The sequence below is a fragment of the Streptopelia decaocto genome, assembly GCF_964273445.1.
Source record: "Streptopelia decaocto genome assembly, chromosome: 9".
NCBI lineage: Eukaryota > Metazoa > Chordata > Aves > Columbiformes > Columbidae > Streptopelia > Streptopelia decaocto.
In genome coordinates, this window is record NC_138664.1 from 1,381,173 (window position 1) to 1,401,559 (window position 20,387).

A 20,387-nucleotide genomic window follows, 5' to 3' on the forward strand; every position below is an offset into this window, starting at 1 on the left:
GCTTGTATGAGCTTGTGCTTGTAAGGAGGGATTTTTACCACGCTTGCATCACAGCTTTGGGGAATGAAGTTAAGGAGAACCTCGCTAGCTAGAAAAAGTCATGTGCAATTTGAGTCGTGCCAAAGCCGGCTGCGACCGCAGGCCGGGGCAGATACGGACAGTCCGAGCGTTCCCCTCTGGAAACGACTGACAGCGCTTCCCCGTCCTGCCCGGCTCCGCTGGGAGGGGGCGACGTGTCCCCGAGGTGCCAAGAGCCGGTGGAGCAGCGGGGCGGAGGCGGCCGGGCCGCGGTCCCTCTGCTCGGCGGCGCTGCCTCCCCGCGCCCCGCTCCGCTCCCCGTCCCTCCGCTCCGGCGGGTCCGGCGCGCCGCCACTCCCTCCGCCCCGCCAGCGGCCCACGGAGCCGGGGGGCATAAAGCCCTCCCCGCCGGCGGCCCGCCCGGCCGCAGCCACCCCGCGGCGATGGAGGCGGCGGGCGGGCGGGCGCTGCGCTGGCTGCTGGCGGCCGTGGGGCTGCTGTCGGCGCTCAGCGCGGCCGGGACGCTGTTCCTGCTGGCGCAGTGGCGGGAGCTGGACGCGGCGCTGCGGGAGCTGGAGGCGGCGCGGCCGGGTGCGGGCAACGGCTCCGTGCGGGACCTGCTGGGCGCCGCCGGCCCCGGGCGGGCGCCCCCCGCCCCCCGCAGCAAGCGGAGCCGCCGCGGGGAGCGCGCCCGCGGACACGTGCGCGCCGACAACGACGAGATGCTGATGCTGCTGACCTACTCCATGGTGCCGGTAGGGCGGGGGCGCCCGGCCCGGCGGGGGGGGGGCGGGCACCCGCCCTCCAAAGGCTCCTGCTGGGGCCAGGGAAGCGCCGGGGCGTCCGCAGGGGGGCTCTCGGAACACAGGAGGTTCCACTTAAATTTGAGAATAAATTTGTTCCCGGTGAGGGTGGCAGAGCCTGGCCCAGGCTGCCCAGGGGGTTGTGGAGTCTCCTTCTCTGCAGACATTCCAACCCGCCTGGACACCTTCCTGTGTAACCTCAGCTGGGTGTTCCTGCTCCATGGGGGGATTGCACTGGATGAGCTTTCCAGGGCCCTCCAACCCCTGACATCCTGGGATTCTGTGACTTGCACAGACCCGAGGCCCCAAGGGGGGACCTGGTAGCTTATTCGAATTGTTTCAAATTTGAAAACATAAATGGCTTTTTAGAAACATACACCAAAAGAAATGGAAAAAAGCAAGGGGTATTTTGTTCATTTGTTTTGTTGTTTGTTTGTTTGTTTGTTTGTTTAATCAGATGTTAGAAAACTTGCTACTCCCGTGAAATATTTTTGTGTGCTGTAGCTACGCTTTTCATCACAACATTTAGTCAAAACTCCTTCCTGTTTGTTTTAAGAAATCATCTTGGTGTTTGGCAGCTGCAGCTCATTGTGTCCCATGCAATAAGAATTGCTGCTTTGAGTCTGAGGGGGCCACAAATAAAATAATTGGAGAAAATATCCAAATCCTGACCCTGAGTGCTGTTAATCCCATTTATTGTTACGTGCTCAGCTTTAAATCATGTATGGCAGTTGGATGACAGTGGCAGTTAAATATGCTACTCTGCTGTCATTAAGCAGCATGTACAGATTAAATGAGTATTATTGCCCTTTCAAAATAGTACCAAGTGACATTGTGTATATTTTAACAGCATGCAGCAAGACTTGTGTAGCTCCTCTGTTTAAATCACCACTGTGACTGCTGCTGCGTGCCATGTGCTCCATTTAAACCCATGTGTCCTGCAGGGAGCTGCTGGGCGTCTTTTGGTGCCATTTTGTTCTTACACATTCCCGTCCAATATTTCTCCTTCTGGCTGCTGCTCCGAAGGGTGGGCGACTGTGTGCACACCCACGTGCCCAAGAGGAAGAAAGTCCTTAGAAAAATTTTCAAGCACCTTATTTTTGGTTCTGTGCTTCTTATTTATTTATGTGTTTATAAATATATATATATATATATTTATTTTATAAGAGAACAAAAATAGGAAATTGGCGAATCTGTTGCTGTAGGAAGGTTGATGAGAGGGTAACAGTCTAAGTTTGTGAGGATTAAGTTTGAAAGTGAGATTTAAACCAGTGCAGGAAGTGGCGGCTTATGGATATTTAACGATCTGAGTAGTTGCTTCATAGTTTGGGTTATCTCTTTTTCTTTTTTCACCCTTTCTTCATGAGAAAACTAAACTTTAGCATTTAAATAAGATACTTCTTTGTGTGTGGCTGCTCTTCGTGGCAGAGGTGATGCTGGCCGATTGCATGGCTGGCGTAGGACTCATCTTCTACGGTTAAGTTGGAGGTTCTAGGCTATTTGCTATAACACACTCACTTCTTGAGTGCCAGGTGTTTTAATTGTCACCTGAATGGCACTGATTGGTAAAAATAATGCTGCTGAGGTAATTAGAGGGCTGCGGAGCAAGCTCTAATCACTTCAGCAACCTCAATAAAACCATTCGGATTAAAATGCCGTTGGGATTGGAACATACGTGGACAACACGTATTTTAGAAATTACAGGGTAGAAGCCAAGTGTTCTCAAGGGGTGTGAGGGGAAAGAGAAAAGCAAATTCTGGTATCAAAACCAGTTAGCTCTTCTCAGCTCGTTTGAACTGAGTCTAAAACTTGGATTTATAAGAGCTCTTCCAGCAGAGTCTGGGATCCAGTAAATTCTCAGCATATATCTGACATAATTGAAATCCATACTCAAATATAGTTTGATTTTGCAGCAAAAGAATACGTGCCATGAAAATGATTGTCTTCTATTTGAGTCTGTTAGATTTGTCACTTGAAGCTAATGGTGCGTTGATTTTAAAGATAATGATTGACAGCAGCAAATAAACTTGCTGGGGCTGAACGTCAGGCTGCCTTTCAGATTGACTTGCACTTGGTTTTTTCTGTCTTTTGGGAACAGTGTGTTGCGCTATTTGCAAATAGGGTAATTGCACCAAGATGAATACAATGGCAACTCTGAGTAAATTATTGTAGATTGCACAGCTCTGAGATAATAATATTTTTCTTAGCATAAACATTAGACTTTCCCATAAAGACCTGAGGCACTTCCAGTGCTCGTGTTCATAATATTCTCATTTCTGCGGGATGGTTTGATGAGTGTTGACTCTCAGCATGTGGGGCAGAACATGAAATGTGTTTGCCCAGCCAAAAGCCACGTGTTTTGCAAAGATGACCTTTTAATCGATAAACTTGAGTCTACTCTAGATTAAAAGCACCGGTATGAGTGTCTGTTAGTGCTTGGTTTTTATAAAGCCTGTCATTGTTAGGATGAAGTATTTTGAATGGACGAAGGTCCATTCCACATTTGCAGATGGTGGTTATTCCAAGATAAGAAATCACTTACTTGGAGTGTAGTTCATCTTTCTCCCTGGATATGCTATGTTGGAAAAGCATCTACCCTTTAATATGAATAGAAAATAAAATTGAATGTATTATTTATTGGCTGATTTTGGCCTTTATGCCTGCCACTGATAGAGGCAATGGATGGACACCAACCCTGTTTCACAGATGGATGGTGTCACAATGTCAAGGTAGCTCCAAACAGCTTATTCTTATAAGCACAGAGCAGGCAGTTGTATCTTTGTTTTTGGAATTATTTCTATAGGCCAAGCAAACTAGCGACTGTTACGGTGTGCATTGTTTTCAACTTCACTTTCTTTGCAATATTAGGTCCGAGTGATGGTGGATTTATGTAACAGCACAAAAGGGATATGCCTAACAGGTATGTTTATTGCCTTAAACATTGCACCTCTGTTAGCTTTGGAAATGCAGAATTCCAATATTTTCAAAGAACTTGAGGTCAATGACTACGTCAAAGAACTACGCTATTTATTCTCGCAGAATTTACATATCAATGGGGTTATTTATTTAAAAAAAAAAAAAAGACAATAGGTGCTACTTTGGGACTTATCTGTGCCTGCATATTATAAATGTCAGAATTTGAAGAGCTCGGTTGATGACACTTGGAGCTATTTCCTTCCCACGTAGTTTTCATAAGCAAATCTTATAGACTTGGGTGTTTAACACACTAATTGAGGTCTGAGGTGGGTATTTCTGTGCATGTCCACACACTTCAGGGCTAACGTGGGGTGAACACACAGGGTGTAGAACCTTCCTTCCGTCGCTGGAACTGCTGTGTGTTTTCTATGTTATTTGGCGAAGAAAATGTCAGGTAGTAGCCAATTCAATGGCTGTGGTCTGTTTTTCTCTGCTCTAGGCCTCTCTGTTTGCTGGTTTTCCAGGACCTTTCTCATTTCTCTTATACAAGGATAATCAAGCTCCTCAGTTTTTGAGCTGAGGCAGTGATTGAATGCACTAATGGATGTAACATGGTAGTGTGGAAAAAATGGTCATTTACTGGAAAATTGGCAGAAAGATGGTAACTGATGTTACTGCCTGCACTGATGAAAAGGGATAATTGCTGTAATGGCATTATAAAATGGTTTTCACTTTACTCATAATGCTTTCTAATTAATCCTGAAAATTGTCTTCCTTGGGGAAGTCTGGTAATTACTGTTATTTTCTGCCGTAGAGAGTTTTGTTGAAACAATACAGTACTTTGTTGGCTGGAGAAAAATGTTCACAGAACTAATTTGGTTCTTTAATTGCGACTGCCACCTTTCTTTGTGTTCTCCTACCCTGCTTTTCCTGTTTGTGGGGTTTCTTTTGGCTCTTTCTTTCTAGGGGATCACATAAGATAAATCTTGTTACAGAGGCGTTTTCTTGCTCACTTTTGCCTGCTGCGCTTTCTTCTCGTTAAGCTCCTATGCTTGAACTAAGAGATTTGATTGTGTTACATGTTGCTGAATAAGTGAAGCAAGTCCCATTTCTAGCACACCAAGCGGGTTCTGTGGGGAGCTGCGTCCAGGCTGGAGAACAATTACCTGTGAAAAGCCTGATTGTTGATAGGAATGAGAAGACTTTTTTCTTCTTCCTATTCAAATAGTCTGAATCCTGAACTACAATGAAATGTCTGTAAGACACAGAAGTGTAGCATGTATTTTTAATGTGTATTTGCAACAGGATTTTTAATTGTGACATTCACAGTATTGTAAAGCTATTCTTCTTCTACTGAAGCAGGATCTTGGAGAACACTTGTATAAATTAAATATAATGGTTGTTACAATGCCATGGATGCAAAGCATGTGAAGGTACCCGAGCCCCTGCCAGGGAGATTACATTGTAGAGGTGCTTGTTTGTCAAGCCTGTATCAACTGATATTTGCAAAAAGCAACATGTGTGTATGTAATTGATTTTGAGGATATTCTTCCAGTAACTCTGAGTTTCTGCTAATGCTCAAATAGTTATTTTTAATACAAAGCAGTTAAATCCATAGATGTTAATTTTGAATGCTGAGAGGTTTCCCTCCCCTTTTACTGTTATGAACTAATACGAATCAATTCAATTTGGAATTGTTTGTTTTATTGCTGGCTTAAACTCATAGTTTCTTTTTTTCTTGTTTTCTTTTGCTGCTTCTTGTTGCAGGTCCCCCCGGCCCCCCAGGTGAGACACTCGGATAATTGCAGTCAGATTTTTGAGTAATTGAAACAGTTACTGGTACAAAATGTTGAAACCTAGAAATGTATCTTTTATAGAATAGTTGTCTTTTGCTGATTAGAATAAGGGAGGGTGGAATGACTGCCTGCCTGCCTAAGTTTTTGTATTTAGGTGAACTTGTGCCCCTGCTGAGAGGGTTGGGGTGATTTAAACATTATACTTCTCTAGTGGAGGAAACAGAGTTGTTTCATGTTTGCTAAAACATAGTTTATCAAAACCATATGGAATTAAGAGTGTTTAAGTAGCGTGTAGCTGTAGAGATGACTGTGTATATATATATATATATATTTATACATATATATATATATGTATAAAAGAGTAAACTGATAGTATAATTTAACACTAATAAAACACCTCTTTAAAAATGTTGGTTACTGATTCCACCCACCACCTCCCCCATAACTTTTCCTTCTTTCTTATTTAACTCTCTGCTACCACTCATGTGGTTGCTGAGCTGTAGAACAGTTCCTTGCTCTCTTTCTGTGCTTGAGCTGTGGGTCTGCTTATAGTAATTCTCTGTATGAGGAAAGGGTCGGTGCTTTTTGTTTGGGGGGGTTCAGATGGTGACGAAGAGGGAGTGACGGCTCCTGCATCGACCAGTTGTGGTTTGGCGCGACAGGACCCTGGACAAGCAGGGAAATGCTTTTCTCGTGTTAGATTAGGCCGACCAGCAGCAGAAGCAACATTGGAGCTTGTGTGGTTTGTGGAAGATGCTACAGTCACCGTCAGATTGAGAAATAGGACGAGTTCCGCTGTCTTTTCCTAGAAATGGAATCCAAAAGGCTGATCACAAGCAACTTACCTTTGTTTTTATAGTTTTTTGTTTGTTGCGGGCGGGTGGGTTTTGTTTGTATTGTTTGCTTTGGTGCTGGGTTGTGTGTTGTGGCTTTGTGGGGTTTTGTTTGTTTGCTTTGGGATTTCTTGGTTTTCTATTTTAATTATTATTATTGAGGAGGATTCTCTATTGGCATGGAGAACATAACGCTTAATTAGTGGATTTGGTGTGTCTAAAGAATGTGTGTGTGTATATATATATATATATATAAAAGTATACTATATGTAAATGTGGTAGATTTAAGGATAAATTGCATTTAACAGTGAAAATTCAATTATACTGTTTGGTTTGTTCAGGGCCTCCTGGACTGGATGGACTGCCTGGCTACAATGGATCGGATGGAGTCCCAGGTGCTCCGGGACAAAAGGGAGAACCAGGAATAAATGGAAAAAGAGGAAGAATAGGTATGTGTGTATATATATATATATATATATTTGGTAGCTGTTTAAAAACCAAACCATTCTTACTGTTTTATTTTAGATCTTTGTATGGGGACAAGGGCTTCAATGTTTACAAAGAAGTTGCATGTTCCAGAATTCCGTAGCATTCATTTTCTTAGGCTAAGCTTTGGTAGATTCCTTCAGACTCAGTCCCGTGAGGAGGGTGCTGTACATACTCACAGAACATTGCAAACTAAGGTTATTGAATACATTGTATTGATTTCCAGTATTCTGAAATTCTTACTAAATACTGTTATTGTAAGAACATTTCAATTCCTTCAACCTGCCAACATAATATGGCCCTTTGACTTCACGTCTTAGAAAAAGCCAGAGTATGGGGCTGGTAGTTGTTGCACGTTACCACAGTTTTGATTCCAGATTCATAATAACTATGGCAGGAACGGTAGGTTCCATATTTTTCTTCTTTTTTGCATTATCTACTTAGCTGGTCTTTGAGCAGCTTTTTTTTTGGCTGAGGAAACTATTTGACCTCACTTATTGACTTTGCCATGACGTGTTTCCACTAAGAGCAGAGAGGACCAGCAGCAGTGGTGCTGTTGTTTGTCAGCTGTGCAGCTCATGGGCGCGTGTGCAAAGGGGACGGGTGAACACTGGTGACAGAGGACAGTCGTACCCCTGGTGCGCTGGACTGAAAGCCACGTGGGCTTGCTGGCTGGAACAACTGTCTTCTGTATCCTCCAACACTACACCGTGTGTCTATTTAGTCATTGGCAATGAAAGTGAGAACTAGTGTTCAGACAGTCAGGTGGCAATTGTGCCAAAGACACATTTTACCCCCAAATTGTGATTCCCATTTCACAAAATAAATTTAAATAGTAAAGCAATTAGTTAAAAAAAATTGTTTTCTTCTCAAATACTAACAAATGTAATTTATTTGAAACCTGTGCCTGCGAGAACACTGACATTTCAGTTTTACAACCACTATGTTTCTCCTAAAGCAAGGGAATACCAACTGCCACCAACGTAGAGGATGCAGGTGTTTGGTGTCTCAGTTGTGCAAACTCACATTGTTTCCCTTATTGCAGAACTAAATCATGCAGGATAAAGGAATATCTTGTTAAATATTTTACTGTGATTTTACTTCACTACATGGTCAAGTGCAAAATCTACGTGGAACGTGGACTGTTCGTGCTTCTAACAGGCACAGAATGAAGGTTATAAAGCCGTGTGAAAACCATACTAGGTGGCTGTATCTGTGCTCTAGTGGGACAATGGAAAAGATTCAAAGTGCAATCTGTGTTGTGAAGTTAGTGCATAACTGCTTTAAGATCAAGTCTAGAGACACCATGACCATGCCCTTCTGTAGCACCTTGCAAATGTGAAATAAGTATATTACTTCACATCTTTCTTTTGTATTCCTGCTTACCCAGAAATTCTCCAGCCAGTGTTAACAAGGCCCAGGTCTGTGTATTTCACGTTCAAAACTCAGAGATCCCTAAGTAAAGAGTGTATTATTTGCAGCACACAATTGTACACCTTCTCCCTTCATATTAGGTTACAGTGTTGTTTTGAAATTGGAACAAATTACAGCTGTCCAGCTAAACCTGGGCGAAAATGACAGCTAAAGTGAGTGTGTTTTGTATTTAAAAGAAATTGATTGGTGCTTCATGCTGGACCAGAGTTCTTGGTGCTGAAATGCTCTTTATTTCTAGGTGTGCCAGGACCAAAAGGTGATCGGGGACAGAAAGGAGAACCCGGAGAAATGGGTTTGCCCGGCAAGGCCGGTGTGCCAGGGGGAAGGGGCGCAAGAGGAGCCAAGGGCGAGAAGGGGGATGCAAACAACGATGTGATATTAGAAGGTAGGAAGAAGCGCCCTTAGGAGCTTTCTTGTAACTGTGTACTCGGCAGAAAAGGAAATACTCTGCTTCATGAATGGAAACATGAGTTGACCTGCAAGAGCAGGACCAAGCAGCACGTTGTCCTCAGCCAAGTGTTGAGTGTTGCCCAGCCCAGGGCATTCTGTTCTCTTTTTAATGCGAGTCTTCAGAAAGCTTTCCTGCTTGGCTGTTAGGAGGTTGGTGTGTACATGAATTGCACCCTTTCTGATACACTTCCAGTTGGCCTCCTCCTGCTCTTCCTTGCAGTGTAGTTTTATTTTTCTGTTAGAAAATAGGGGGCAGATTTCCGCTCGGGAATAAATGAAGCAGCCAAAGATAAGCTGTGTGAAATTATAGTGCTGTAGCCTCTGAAGTTGAGGTCTTACACTACAGTAAGCAAAAGGCAACAGAGCTTTATAACTCTTAATTGTGCCTGTAATGCAGGCAGATAAATTGCCTTGATGTCCTACAACTTGTGATGTTCTGTATGGTTACATTCCAGCCAACAGCATCGCGGTGAGTTCATTGCACTGTATTTCTGTGTGCACAAACCCCTTAAGAAGAGAGAGGCTGTTTCAGAAACCTCTCAAGGTCCATCATGCAGACACATCCAGTTCTCTGCTTTGTACACAGGTGCAAAAGGTGAACCTGGCCCAGCAGGGCCCCCCGGGCCCCCGGGACCCCCAGGGCCTCCAGGAAAACGCAAAGGTAAAGCACAGCTTCAGGAGAACGTGTACAGCAGCAAATCCACAGGTCAGTTCCTTCCGCTGTTCCTTTTAGTATTTAAACAGTTTCAGGATGAAACCTGTTGCTTCAAGTCTCACAAAGCGGGAAGCAAGTGTTTAATTTTGCTGACGTCAGTAAAGCTGCACGAACTTAAAGCCAAGCACATGCTTTGTTTTCCTTCAAACCGCGGCTGCGCATTGTACAGCAGATACTGTTAGAACCAAATAACGAGTATCCAGATTGCCAGGTCATAGACCGCGTGCTGAGTCCAGCAGCTGCTGCACTTTCGTTTTAAAGTCACTGATTATTATTATTATTATGAGCTGGTGGTTTGGATGCTCAGGAATTCGGGTTCTGCAAACATTGCGGTACGGTGATAACTGTAAATTTTGGTTCGAGGTATTAGCTGGTTATGGAAAGCAAAGAGAAGCAGAGAACAGCTTACTCTGTGCTTACTCCAGCTCGGGAATGGAAGCAAAAGTTTGGGTTTGGATCTGCACGCTGGCCCTGGGTGGTGTCGTGTTTGAGGTGGTTGTTCCAGCCCTACGGTTCTGGGGTCGTTCTCCCGGCTGAGATGCGGCTGTTCAGGGAGGGCAGAGTGATCCTATACAGGATAATAGCAAAGGGTGGCTCAGTTACTAATCTGTCACATTTCTGCAGAATAAGAGGGTTACTGCGACAGTCTTTGGTAAAGTGGGGTTTATTTTGTAATTGGGAATGTGGTTTCTTGATGGCCGTACCGAAAGGGAGTGGCACAAGGACTTCATGCACTTACAAAGTGTGAAACAGCAATTTGTGTCTCACCGTTAATAGAGTGACGTGTTTTTATGTCACCATCGCTCTGTGCAGTTTGCTGAGATGAAAAATCTTTTAAAAATATTATCATAAATGCTATTAACCAGTGAATATTTCATATGGAGTGGAACATATATCAATTATTTCTGCCTCTTATTTTTAATGTAGCATGTAATTGTAATTTTAGTAGCATGTAGGAACCTCAGTGAGGAGATTTTGGGTGTTGAATATCAGAATAGACTGCGAAGAGCCGCTTAACAACAGAAAGTAGATAGCTGGAGGAGATTTTCATCGTATTTCAAAATCAGAAATGGATGAACTGTTGTACAAGATATAATTGGAACAGATACTCAGGTCGCCTCTTTTCAAGTGGTGAAACAGACTGAAGCGCTCTGGAGATGTTATCGGATGGGTTTGTGATGGACTTTCCATCGCAGAGTCAAACGGGAGCTCTGCTCAGCTCTGCGAAGGGGAGAACGTCCCCGAGGGCGTTTGTGCCGCAGGAGGCTGAGAGATCTCAGCAACATTCAAAGAGTTAAACAGCCTTTTTAATTAAATATTCGTATCCCTTTGTGGAGAAGAGAATACACACAATGATTTACAACTGTAATTAAGTTATTACATAAGAATACAAGAATGGTTTCTTTAAATTAAATTTTGAATCAGGTCAAAACTTCATTTCTCCGAAAGAAGAGAATAATGAGTTGGAAGCTCAGGTGTATTTGTTCCTATTTGTTCTCAGTGGTACTGGGAACCGTTTGCTAATTCTAAAAGAAACAGAACGTTCTGATCCACTCCCTTACTCTGCCTTTCCCACCATCCCCAGACAGACCAAATCAATGGGTTTAATATCTTGCAAACTCCATTAACTCTCGGCTGGAATATTTTATGATAGGAATCAGTGGGATATTTATATTTTTATATATTTCTTTTTTTGTGAAAAGCACCGCACATTTCCAATAACAGTCTCTGATTTAATCGTACTTGCTTTCAGTTTCATGCAGCTGAAAATCCTCAGAGTACTGCAAATATCCTCAAATGCAAGTAGTGCACTCAGCTTCATTACAAACACTGACCTGGTTCTGGGCTATTCTATAGTCCTAGATAAGCTACTGTATAGGGAACTGCTCATTCAGTATTTAACTGTATCGATTAGACTCAGCTCAAGAAAATGTACTTACGCTGAGTGAGTTCCTTTTTGAGATGTTTTGATGATATTTTGAGATCAGAGGCTGGAAGGGGATCCAGAGGGATTGCTGGATTCCAGCTATAGGCACTGATCTTCCCATAGGTGGATTCACTTCTTGTGCCTTATTTCAGAGAGATGCTGTGATCACTTCCAGACTTTCAATGTTGCATCACCAAATGCCCTGGATAAATGTGTAGAAGAAATACGTGTTGTTCTCGATCTATCTTGGAGTAGTTTCCTTCTGCATGAACAGAGAGAGGATGTGACCTAGAGGAGAAAACAACAATGCAGTATAATCTGTCCCTTCTTTCCTGAATGTCACAGTACCCTTTCAGTGTTACTTTACAGCTATTTCGTATTTTTACTGTCTTTCTCATTTAAACTTCATCATAGCCCTGTAAATCCCAGAAAGATACTGGAAGGCAACAATGAAAATGAATGTCCGAAAGAATTTGCAGCCTGCGTGCCAAGCAGAGTGCAATGTGTTAGCAGATGGAAGTACGAATGGCATTAGGAAGGAAGGCTGCAGTGGGCTCAGGATACCTGCAGCACAGAGCGGGAACTGCTCACCGGGGCTTTTGACGCATTGTTTTATAGACAAAAGAGGTCTGTTTAAAAATGTCCATAAATACTTGCATTCAGACTTTTTTTAATAGTAAAAACTAAGAGAAGAGCCAGCCAGTTGCTCTGTGAATTATTGAAGGGTGGGGAAAAATGTTGCCAGGTGTTTATTTGCTTCTAATCTGAACCATTTCTATGTGTGTAAGGAATATAGTGTATAATTTCCCTCAGGCTTTCATATTGCCCCTTTAATAGCATGGATGACTGACCTCCATTCTTATGCATTACGTGCTCAGTGCATGTGTTAGTACTTTATTACTATTTTGGGCATTAACAGCACAAGCAAGATCTCCGGTGTTGCATACAGAATACTCCCCCCCGGTGGCGTATGTGGATTTGGGCGTGAAGCTGTTGAACTGAGCCATCGATCATTCTCAGGAAAGCATTTCTGGTATTAGTGCTAAATCAGCCGGTTGCCGGTCACCTCCGTTGTCTGAAGGTGCCTGAGGAACGGGGCAGCTCCGTCTTTCTGAGCAGCTACTCAGACCTTCACAGCGAAGGAATTAAATCTGTTGAGCAAAACTGGTTACTCCTCGAAGCTGACTGTGAACCTGACAAACCACACTAAGTCTTTCCTAAGCTCTTTTCTTGACCACACCAACCTAAGCGTTTTTTTTTCCACCAGACGAAACAAAATCCCGGTTGTCGTTCCTGTATTTTGGTGGAGTCACCGATGTGCACATCTGTCATGTCAAATACAGAAAAATGACCTGTTTTTCCTGTCTGTGTCGCAGCCCTGGGGGAGGAGTGTGCGGTACCGAATGACGACACCCGGGCTGGAAAAGCTGAAGACAGAACCCCTGGTCCTCCCAGAAAAGACGGTAAACTGCCACAGAGCTTGAGTAACTGCTGCTCGCTGTCGGAATGGCCCAGGTAACCAACGTGTGCTTGTTCTCCACCAGAACGTGTCATAAGATCTGTGGGAAGCCCTGTGCACTTTGTCACGGTTCAGCAAACGTTTGGAACGTGGATGCGGGAACCCGCCAATGTGAGCGATGAGCGGATTTGGCTCACCATGCATTTTTCAGGTAGGCTGGTAGTAGCCACTGATCCAAAATCAGTTGTTATATTAACGTTGCTTTCTTAATCCCTTCAGGCTAAACTAATATTTTTAATCACACATTTACGTGGGTTCTGCCCATGTCTTTTTCAGAACGTTTTGCATCTTACCTGTCCAATACTTGACCATACATATGGTTATAGACATTTAGACGTTTGTAGTATCTTCAGACATATTCAGAGTCCAAAACAAATTTTGAAAAAAGCTTGAGGATTTTGGTATTTTTGCTTGTTTGATGATTTATTTTTTAATACCTAACCCAAGTTTAAATGCCTGTTGCTCATGCCTTTTTATTCTTTCCTCTGAACAGTTTCCTATGGCTTTACTTCCTGAGGTTGTAGCTAGGAGTTGTGCCTTTCCATCCAGCTGGGCATGAGAATGAATCCGGTGCTGCAGGAACTACATTTAGTGCAGGAAAAGTTCCAGGACCCAAGTGGAAAAAGGAAATGTTTTCTGTGTATTTACCAGCTGTGTTCAGAATGAGGTCTGTGGGAAGCAGGCCCTTGAACAGCACCTCTAAGAGATTTGGTTTCTCGATTCTTTTATTATTCCAGCAAGTTGAATCACAATCGAAAACACAAATAACAATTGTTGTCTGTCAGGTTGAGATTGACTTTCAGTAGAGACTGAATTTTAGGGTAGAGATTTCAAAACCAGATGAACCAAACGATAGTCCATTTTTCATGTTTTCCCCTTCATTTAGGAAGCTCTATAAAAGAATATGAGAATTCCAATGCCTTGCTGAATGACACCTACAGGATCGTAAACATCACAGGATTCTTCCATGGATGTGGTCACGCAGTACAAAACAATCATCTGTACTATCAAAAGGGAGGAACCAATGTCATTCTGAAGTAAGTCAAATGTAGTTGGCTTAAGGCCAGTGGTGTTGTGGAAGGAGCAATGGGTTAGAGTGGCACAAGTGAACCTCACAAAGCAGACCACTTCCTTGAACATTTTATGTCTCCTTTTGGTCCTGTTTAGAATAGGAAGAATGGAGGAATGGTTCAGAGTTCTTTCCAGAACAGGACAACTGATTCTTTCCAATCTGTAACTAGAATGTGGGCCCCAAGTCTCCATGTGTGTGTGCAGGTGCTGTGGGACGGCAGCCCAGGTCCCTTGCTCTGCTGTGGCAGTTCCTTAAGGAGGGTTCAGCTCCACGTCTAAGTGGTAACCTGAGTAGTTACTGCCTGATAGGACAACCGAGCCTGCAGATTAAGCAGCAGCCATGTGCAGAGGGGACAACAGATTTTTCTTTTGGCTATCCTGGGGTCCAGCAGGTTTCTATGATACATCGCATTGCTGTGGGTGTCTTGCACTTGGATTCCTTGCTGTGCTTGTAATTGTGGGAAAGATATGGGAACGGAGAAAGGAATTTGGGGCTCAGAAAACAATATCTGATTTACAAAATAAGCTGTGCACCCGGCAGAGTCCGAGCTGGTTCAGCAGCATGTGGGGCACAGCTGCGCGGTTCTGTGACTGTGACCCCCGTGCAGCGTGGTTCCCGAGCTTGCTGCTGGGTCGGTGCCCGTGCTCGGACGCTGCCCGTGGCTGTGACCCCCGTGCAGCGTGGTTCCCGAGCTGGTTGCTGGGTCGGTGCCCGTGCTCGGACGCTGCCCGTGCTGCGGTGCCGGGGATCCCGGAGGCAGCAGCTGAGGACGTGGCGATTCCCGCCGCGGAGGAGCGGCTCCGCTCCTTCATTTCCTCGTGAAAAAGAAGTTCCTACAACTTTCCCCATGTATCTCCCTGAATTGACACTGGGAATCACATCCCTGTTTTTCAGTCTCTACTCAGGACAGAGACAGACAATACAAATCAAAACCAAAACTTCATCTTGTGGGAAGAGCCAAAGAAAGACAGTCCAAGGGCGAGGGAAAGATTGCATCTGCTTTCAAGTTCTCTTACATGACTCTGATGTTTGAGCCAAGAACATTACTATACTTTGATGTCTATTCCCAAGCAGGTGTGAGTGCTGCCTTCCTATATTCATTTGGATGCCAAGGAATGTGAGCAAGCTGCTTGGATTCTATAATATTTATTCTGCCAAAGACAAGTCCACTTTTTGGCATCCTCCTTGATCTTTAGGGCTTTTTGTTTATACATCTGTGAAAGACCATCTCTGTCTAAGCAATACCCAGTGACAGGACAGGGTTTCATCAGTTTTCCTTGCGTACCGTTAATTGGGAGATGCCTTCGCGTAGAGATGAACACGGGCTATGTGTGGAATTCAAAACCTCTCTAAGAATTGCTGAGAGATGGCCGTGCTGTTCAGTTGTTGGCCCTGAGGTTACTGACCTCCAGCACAGGCTGAATGGGTCTGTGAATTCTGTGACAGTGAAGCCCTTGATTTGGGGCTCCAGAAGAGCTTCTGAGCGGTTTTGTGTTGACTTTTGTATTGACTATAGAGAGAAGAGGTGAGGCCTTGGTGGGTTCACTTTGCAAATGTTGAAAAAAGTATTTAAAAGGAGTTTCCTGTCATATTGAAAAGCTGGTGAAAGCAGGTTTGGCTGACCTTAGGCAGGTTGTCTCAGGATGATTGCTTTGTCCTTTCTTCCTTTTTTGTTTCATAACATGCTTTCCCGCCTCTGTTAGTTTTAGTTGGCTTCATTTTAGCAACTGGAAAAGTGTTGGTAGCTTTAGTTCCTTGTGGCCATTGAAAATACTACACTACATGTTGCCATTTACCCCTAGGTGCTGGAAGATTAAGGAATTTGGGAACCATTTGGAGTTCTAGACTGTCGCTGGCTGGGGGAGCAGAACAGAACCTCAGGAATGAAATGGTTATTGTCACTTTTCTGCTCCCTTCAGGATTTTCACATGAAAGAGGAAAAGACAGGGTGTTCTGTGTTGCAGATCGTGCACATTTCTAATGAACATGTAGAGGCTTTTTATCCAGTTGTCTCTTCATAGGAAAAAAGAAAAAGGAGGAAAATCTGCATTTCAATGTGATTATTCATGCTCAGGGCTGTCCTTCCAGCCCTTGAGGAGGTTATTTACAAATGTGAAGCAGCTGATGAGATAACTGGGTTGACACACATTCTCAGAAGTCTTCTCTAGCCTTGAAGCCTTTTGTTTTTACTGGACATACGTGCTGCTGGGATACGGAGCTGCTGTAGACACACGTTTTAGAAAAGCTGAGGGGAATCATGCAGTCAGGAATTCTTGACTTCTCTTGGGATGATTTTTCCAGCATTTGCTATCAATGCCTCTTCCACAGAAAAAATATTTTTCCAGTATTTTTCCTTCCCTTGTAAGTTCCTGGATCTGGAATGTTCCTGTCATTGAGCCTGTATTTTTTCTGAAAACTTTTGTAACTGTAGCAGATTCCTGTACTGAGTGCTGATTTTTTCTCTACTTGAGGAATGGAGCGGTACAGTTAGACAGAATTCAGCCGGTGCGGGTGCATCGTTACACAGGGCATTGCTCTGAAGGATAAAGCGTGCTCTCTGCCTTTGCTGAATAACAGAGTGTTTTAGCAATTAAATGCAAACTGCAAATGTGTCTTGAAGGTACCTGGTTACCCTCTCAAACTAGTAGAGGAGCTCAATTTAGCTGATAAGTGCCACTGTCCTCAGATTATCATCCTCTTAAGGAATTTCAAGGAATAAGACCAATTTCTTACATCAGAGATGAGACATTCAGGCTGTCCTGGTGGGGCCGGCGTCAGGTCAGAATTTTGGCTCGGCAGAAGTGGAATTTTTATTCCTTTGATGTTTTCTTGGACAAATCACTGCATTATCTGAACTGTTTCCAAAGATGAGCTGGAAGACTAGGTGAACCTGCCCAGAATTCAGGTTGGTTTGGGCAATCAGATTTTCTCTCCTTAGTTCCCACCTAGTAGAAAGCAAACAAACCTCTGTCAGACTTCATTTCACAGGCTTGGGCCGTCACCCGGTATGTAATTCTTTTTCATGCTCACTCCTTTTAGTTATTTCTTTCATCCTGGTGATAATAAAGCTCATAGACTAAATAAAGTGAAACCTACCAAAGCAAGTTCATGGCCTTGTGCATCTTTTAGATTGGTTGTTACTCTGGAATTTTCTCCTAATGTTTTGGAAGGTGCTTTGAGTGGAGAACTTAATCTTAAAAGGCATCGGAATGGTCCTTGAACTCAAGTATTTTCAACAACGCTTCTATCACTAGTGATGCACTCTGAGTTGATTCTACCAAGAAGTGTGTATGAAAATGGATTTTTAACACAACATACCGAACACTTTTTATCTCATTTCAGATTGGGGCTTGATAAAGCATCGTTGAGCACACTGCTAATTGAAAATGCCTTATATCAGGGTCGTAACTACCTCTTTTCTAACTCGAAGACCTATTTCAACGTAGCAGTGGATGAGAAGGGTCTTTGGATTATATATGCCTCAAGCACGGACGAAAATATAATAGTAGCACATGTTGATGAAGAAACATTTTCAGTCATTCGGCATATCAACACTACATATCCCAAGTCTAAGGCTGGTAACGCGTTCATAGCATGTGGCATTATGTATGTTACTGATACGAAGGATACGACAGTAAGTTTTGCATTTGATTTATTGAAAGAGAAGCAGATTGATGCAAGGTTTGAGTTACGGTCTTCACAGTCTGTTCTTGCTATGCTGTCATACAGTTTAAGAGATGGGAATTTGTATACGTGGGAGAATAGAAGCTTAATGATATATCCTGTACATTTTGGCAGATGAAGATATTTTAAAATGTCATGTATGAGAGCCATATTTGACTAAATAGATGATTTCAAACTATATGATACACACTTGGGGGTCTCTTCATTTGGTATAATTCTCCGTTCACTGATGGTGGTTTCTGAGTGTTCATAGAAGGGAGATCAGGCACCTTGTATAAACACACTTCAATTAGATAGGCAATTGTCATCCTTTTAAAAGAAAAGCTGTTCAGTATTGCAGCTGGCACACAGCACAGATTTTGTTTTTCCCCTGTTATTCAGCTGATAATTATATCTAATGTACATTGATTATTCTATGGTCGTGTGCTCAGCAGAGACTATTTATAACTTTCAGTTGCTATCGTCTTATCTGCAATAATTTTCTAGTCAGTGATTATGGTCTAGTATAAATGTCTAAATAACAAACTTTTGTGTACAAATACCTTTGCCATGTTCACTTACTACTTTCCACTGATTCTCGGGGAACGTTCTTCTTGGACAGAGATACACAGCTGTTAAAAATAATGGAGATGGAGATGGTTGTTCAAATGGAAAAATCAGAAAGCTTCAAGTTCAGCAAGTCTAGTGAACTGTTCCATAATCAAAAGCAAAATCCAGCCCAAGTACAAGGAAAATGGGAATAATGGGATTATTAAATATTCAGTGTACATGAAATTGTGTTTACTAAATGGAGTGTGGGAAGAAAAGTAACGAGGTATAAAATTGAAGAGAGGAAGTTAAATATATGATTAAAATTCCATTTTTAACAGTGTTTGAATTGCTTGTGTTGCTGCAGACCTTTCCTTGCCCTCTCTGCCATGTAAATGATACCGCTATAACTTGCTTGTAACTAAACTGTAGTAAGGTATATTGATTAAAAACCATCCCCACATTCATCCATACAAATGAAATCACAAAATGTGGGGTATAGTTTTTTTTGCTGATATTCTTAGAAAAATAAAATACCTGGAGCAGGAATGTGTGTATTCATCATAGTGCTCAGTGACTTAATCTGGGATTAAAACTAATTCAGAGAACGCCCACTCTCATTCAAATATTTCAGAGCTGTTGGGGAGAAGTAATAGGAAGTTTTTATTTTAATTCTGTTCTGGTATTTAATATTTCTAAATTTAACATTGAAACATAAATCCCTGCCGTTTCTTACAGTATCTGTATTCAAAGTCATGCTCCTAGAAAACCCCCACCTCTATTTCTAAGCTGCTTGTGTGTATTGGTTAAAGTTCATAAAGCTCATTCAAATGTTTAGAAGCAAAGTATCACTTAAACACCTTTTAGCTGAAAAAAAACAGAACCAGCAGCTTTCTTGCAGCTGCCTTTGGTCATGAAGAATTAAATTCTGGTAACCTTATGGTTTCCTAGGACAGCTGACAATAACATGCAAACAGCTAATCCGTTTGATCTCAGGCCAGGCTGAGGCTCAGGCAGTATCTAGTCAATCTACCAGATGTTTAGTTAAATGTATTTAAACATAAGGAAGAGTTCTGGGATGGACTGTTCCATGAAATAAAAGTAATTTATTTAACTTACAAAGGGAAAACTAAACAATGACATTTACTCTTCTTTCTTTTCATACCTCCTGTACTTCACAGCCTGCAATTTAAAATCACCTTTGGAGAAAGGTGCTTTTTATTCTAGTATATTTTACAATACAGCACAGACATCAAAATTTTCATTGGAGGAATAAGACAGCGTGTGAACATTGAAATACGCAGACATCCGTTCTAGTCTCTTAAGAACGTGGTTTTGTTTACAACAGAAAAATACATCTGACAACAGTAGCTAGTTATATTACAAGCAAACGATATTGAACTCTGCATAGTTTATACAACATACTGCGGTAATAATTTAATTACCAGTTTTATCCACTATTTACTAGATGGCCACATAAAGCCTGACATTCATCTGAATTGTGGCATTATACGTTCCATTGGTATTCTCTTAACAGCTTCATTTAATGAAGTATATTCTGGACAAATGAATTTCAAAACTAAAAGCTGACTAGAATCATGGATGTCTTCACTACAAACATTTAGTGCTTACAATACATTCCTAAAGTAAAGGCAGGTGACCAACAGAAAACACAGCTGTCAGAGAAAGGAAAAGAGTGTGCAAATTAAAAGCATCGCATTTAGAAGTGTGTTGATGTGCAAGTTGCAGTATCAACGGTGTATTAATACCAACTGGGAAAAAAACCCCTCAGCATAAAATGATACGTGTTACACAGTACGTTCTTGATTGCACATTTTCCACGGCATTGCATCCATTACACTTTCTCGCAAAAATCAAATACACTGAGTACCCTTAATTAAAACTGAACTATTTTACAATGAGAAGTTGTACACATGCTTCAATTAGTGGGAATAACTGGAATAAAAATAACTGGAATCACATCAGAAATGCTTACTGACTTGTAAAGCCACAGTGCTTGTTAAGTGACTGACAACTGTCAGAATCTTTACAATACGCTTAGTAAATGCAGCTTGGGGGGTTACTGAGCAATAACCCCTCCTCGGACTGTAGACCGTACTGGGTGTAATTCTTTACTTTTACAATACAGTACATGCATTTCCACCCCAGTGATCCTTATGGGCATACTCAAAATACACCTGCTGAA

The 20,387-nt window shown here is 42.5% G+C and overlaps 1 protein-coding gene across 1 annotated transcript; it reads left to right on the plus strand.

Moving 5' to 3' along the window:
• Nucleotides 1-461: 461 nt before the first annotated feature.
• Nucleotides 462-19,124, plus strand: GLDN (gliomedin; the record flags this gene model as incomplete). Its single annotated transcript, XM_082061494.1, has 10 exons — nt 462-773; nt 3,690-3,741; nt 5,505-5,522; nt 6,708-6,815; nt 8,525-8,671; nt 9,323-9,442; nt 12,755-12,841; nt 12,923-13,048; nt 13,784-13,934; nt 17,312-19,124. 10 exons carry the CDS (start codon nt 462-464, stop codon nt 17,769-17,771), a joined length of 1,581 nt encoding a protein of 526 aa, XP_081917620.1. The 3' UTR covers nt 17,772-19,124.
• Nucleotides 19,125-20,387: the final 1,263 nt, after the last annotated feature.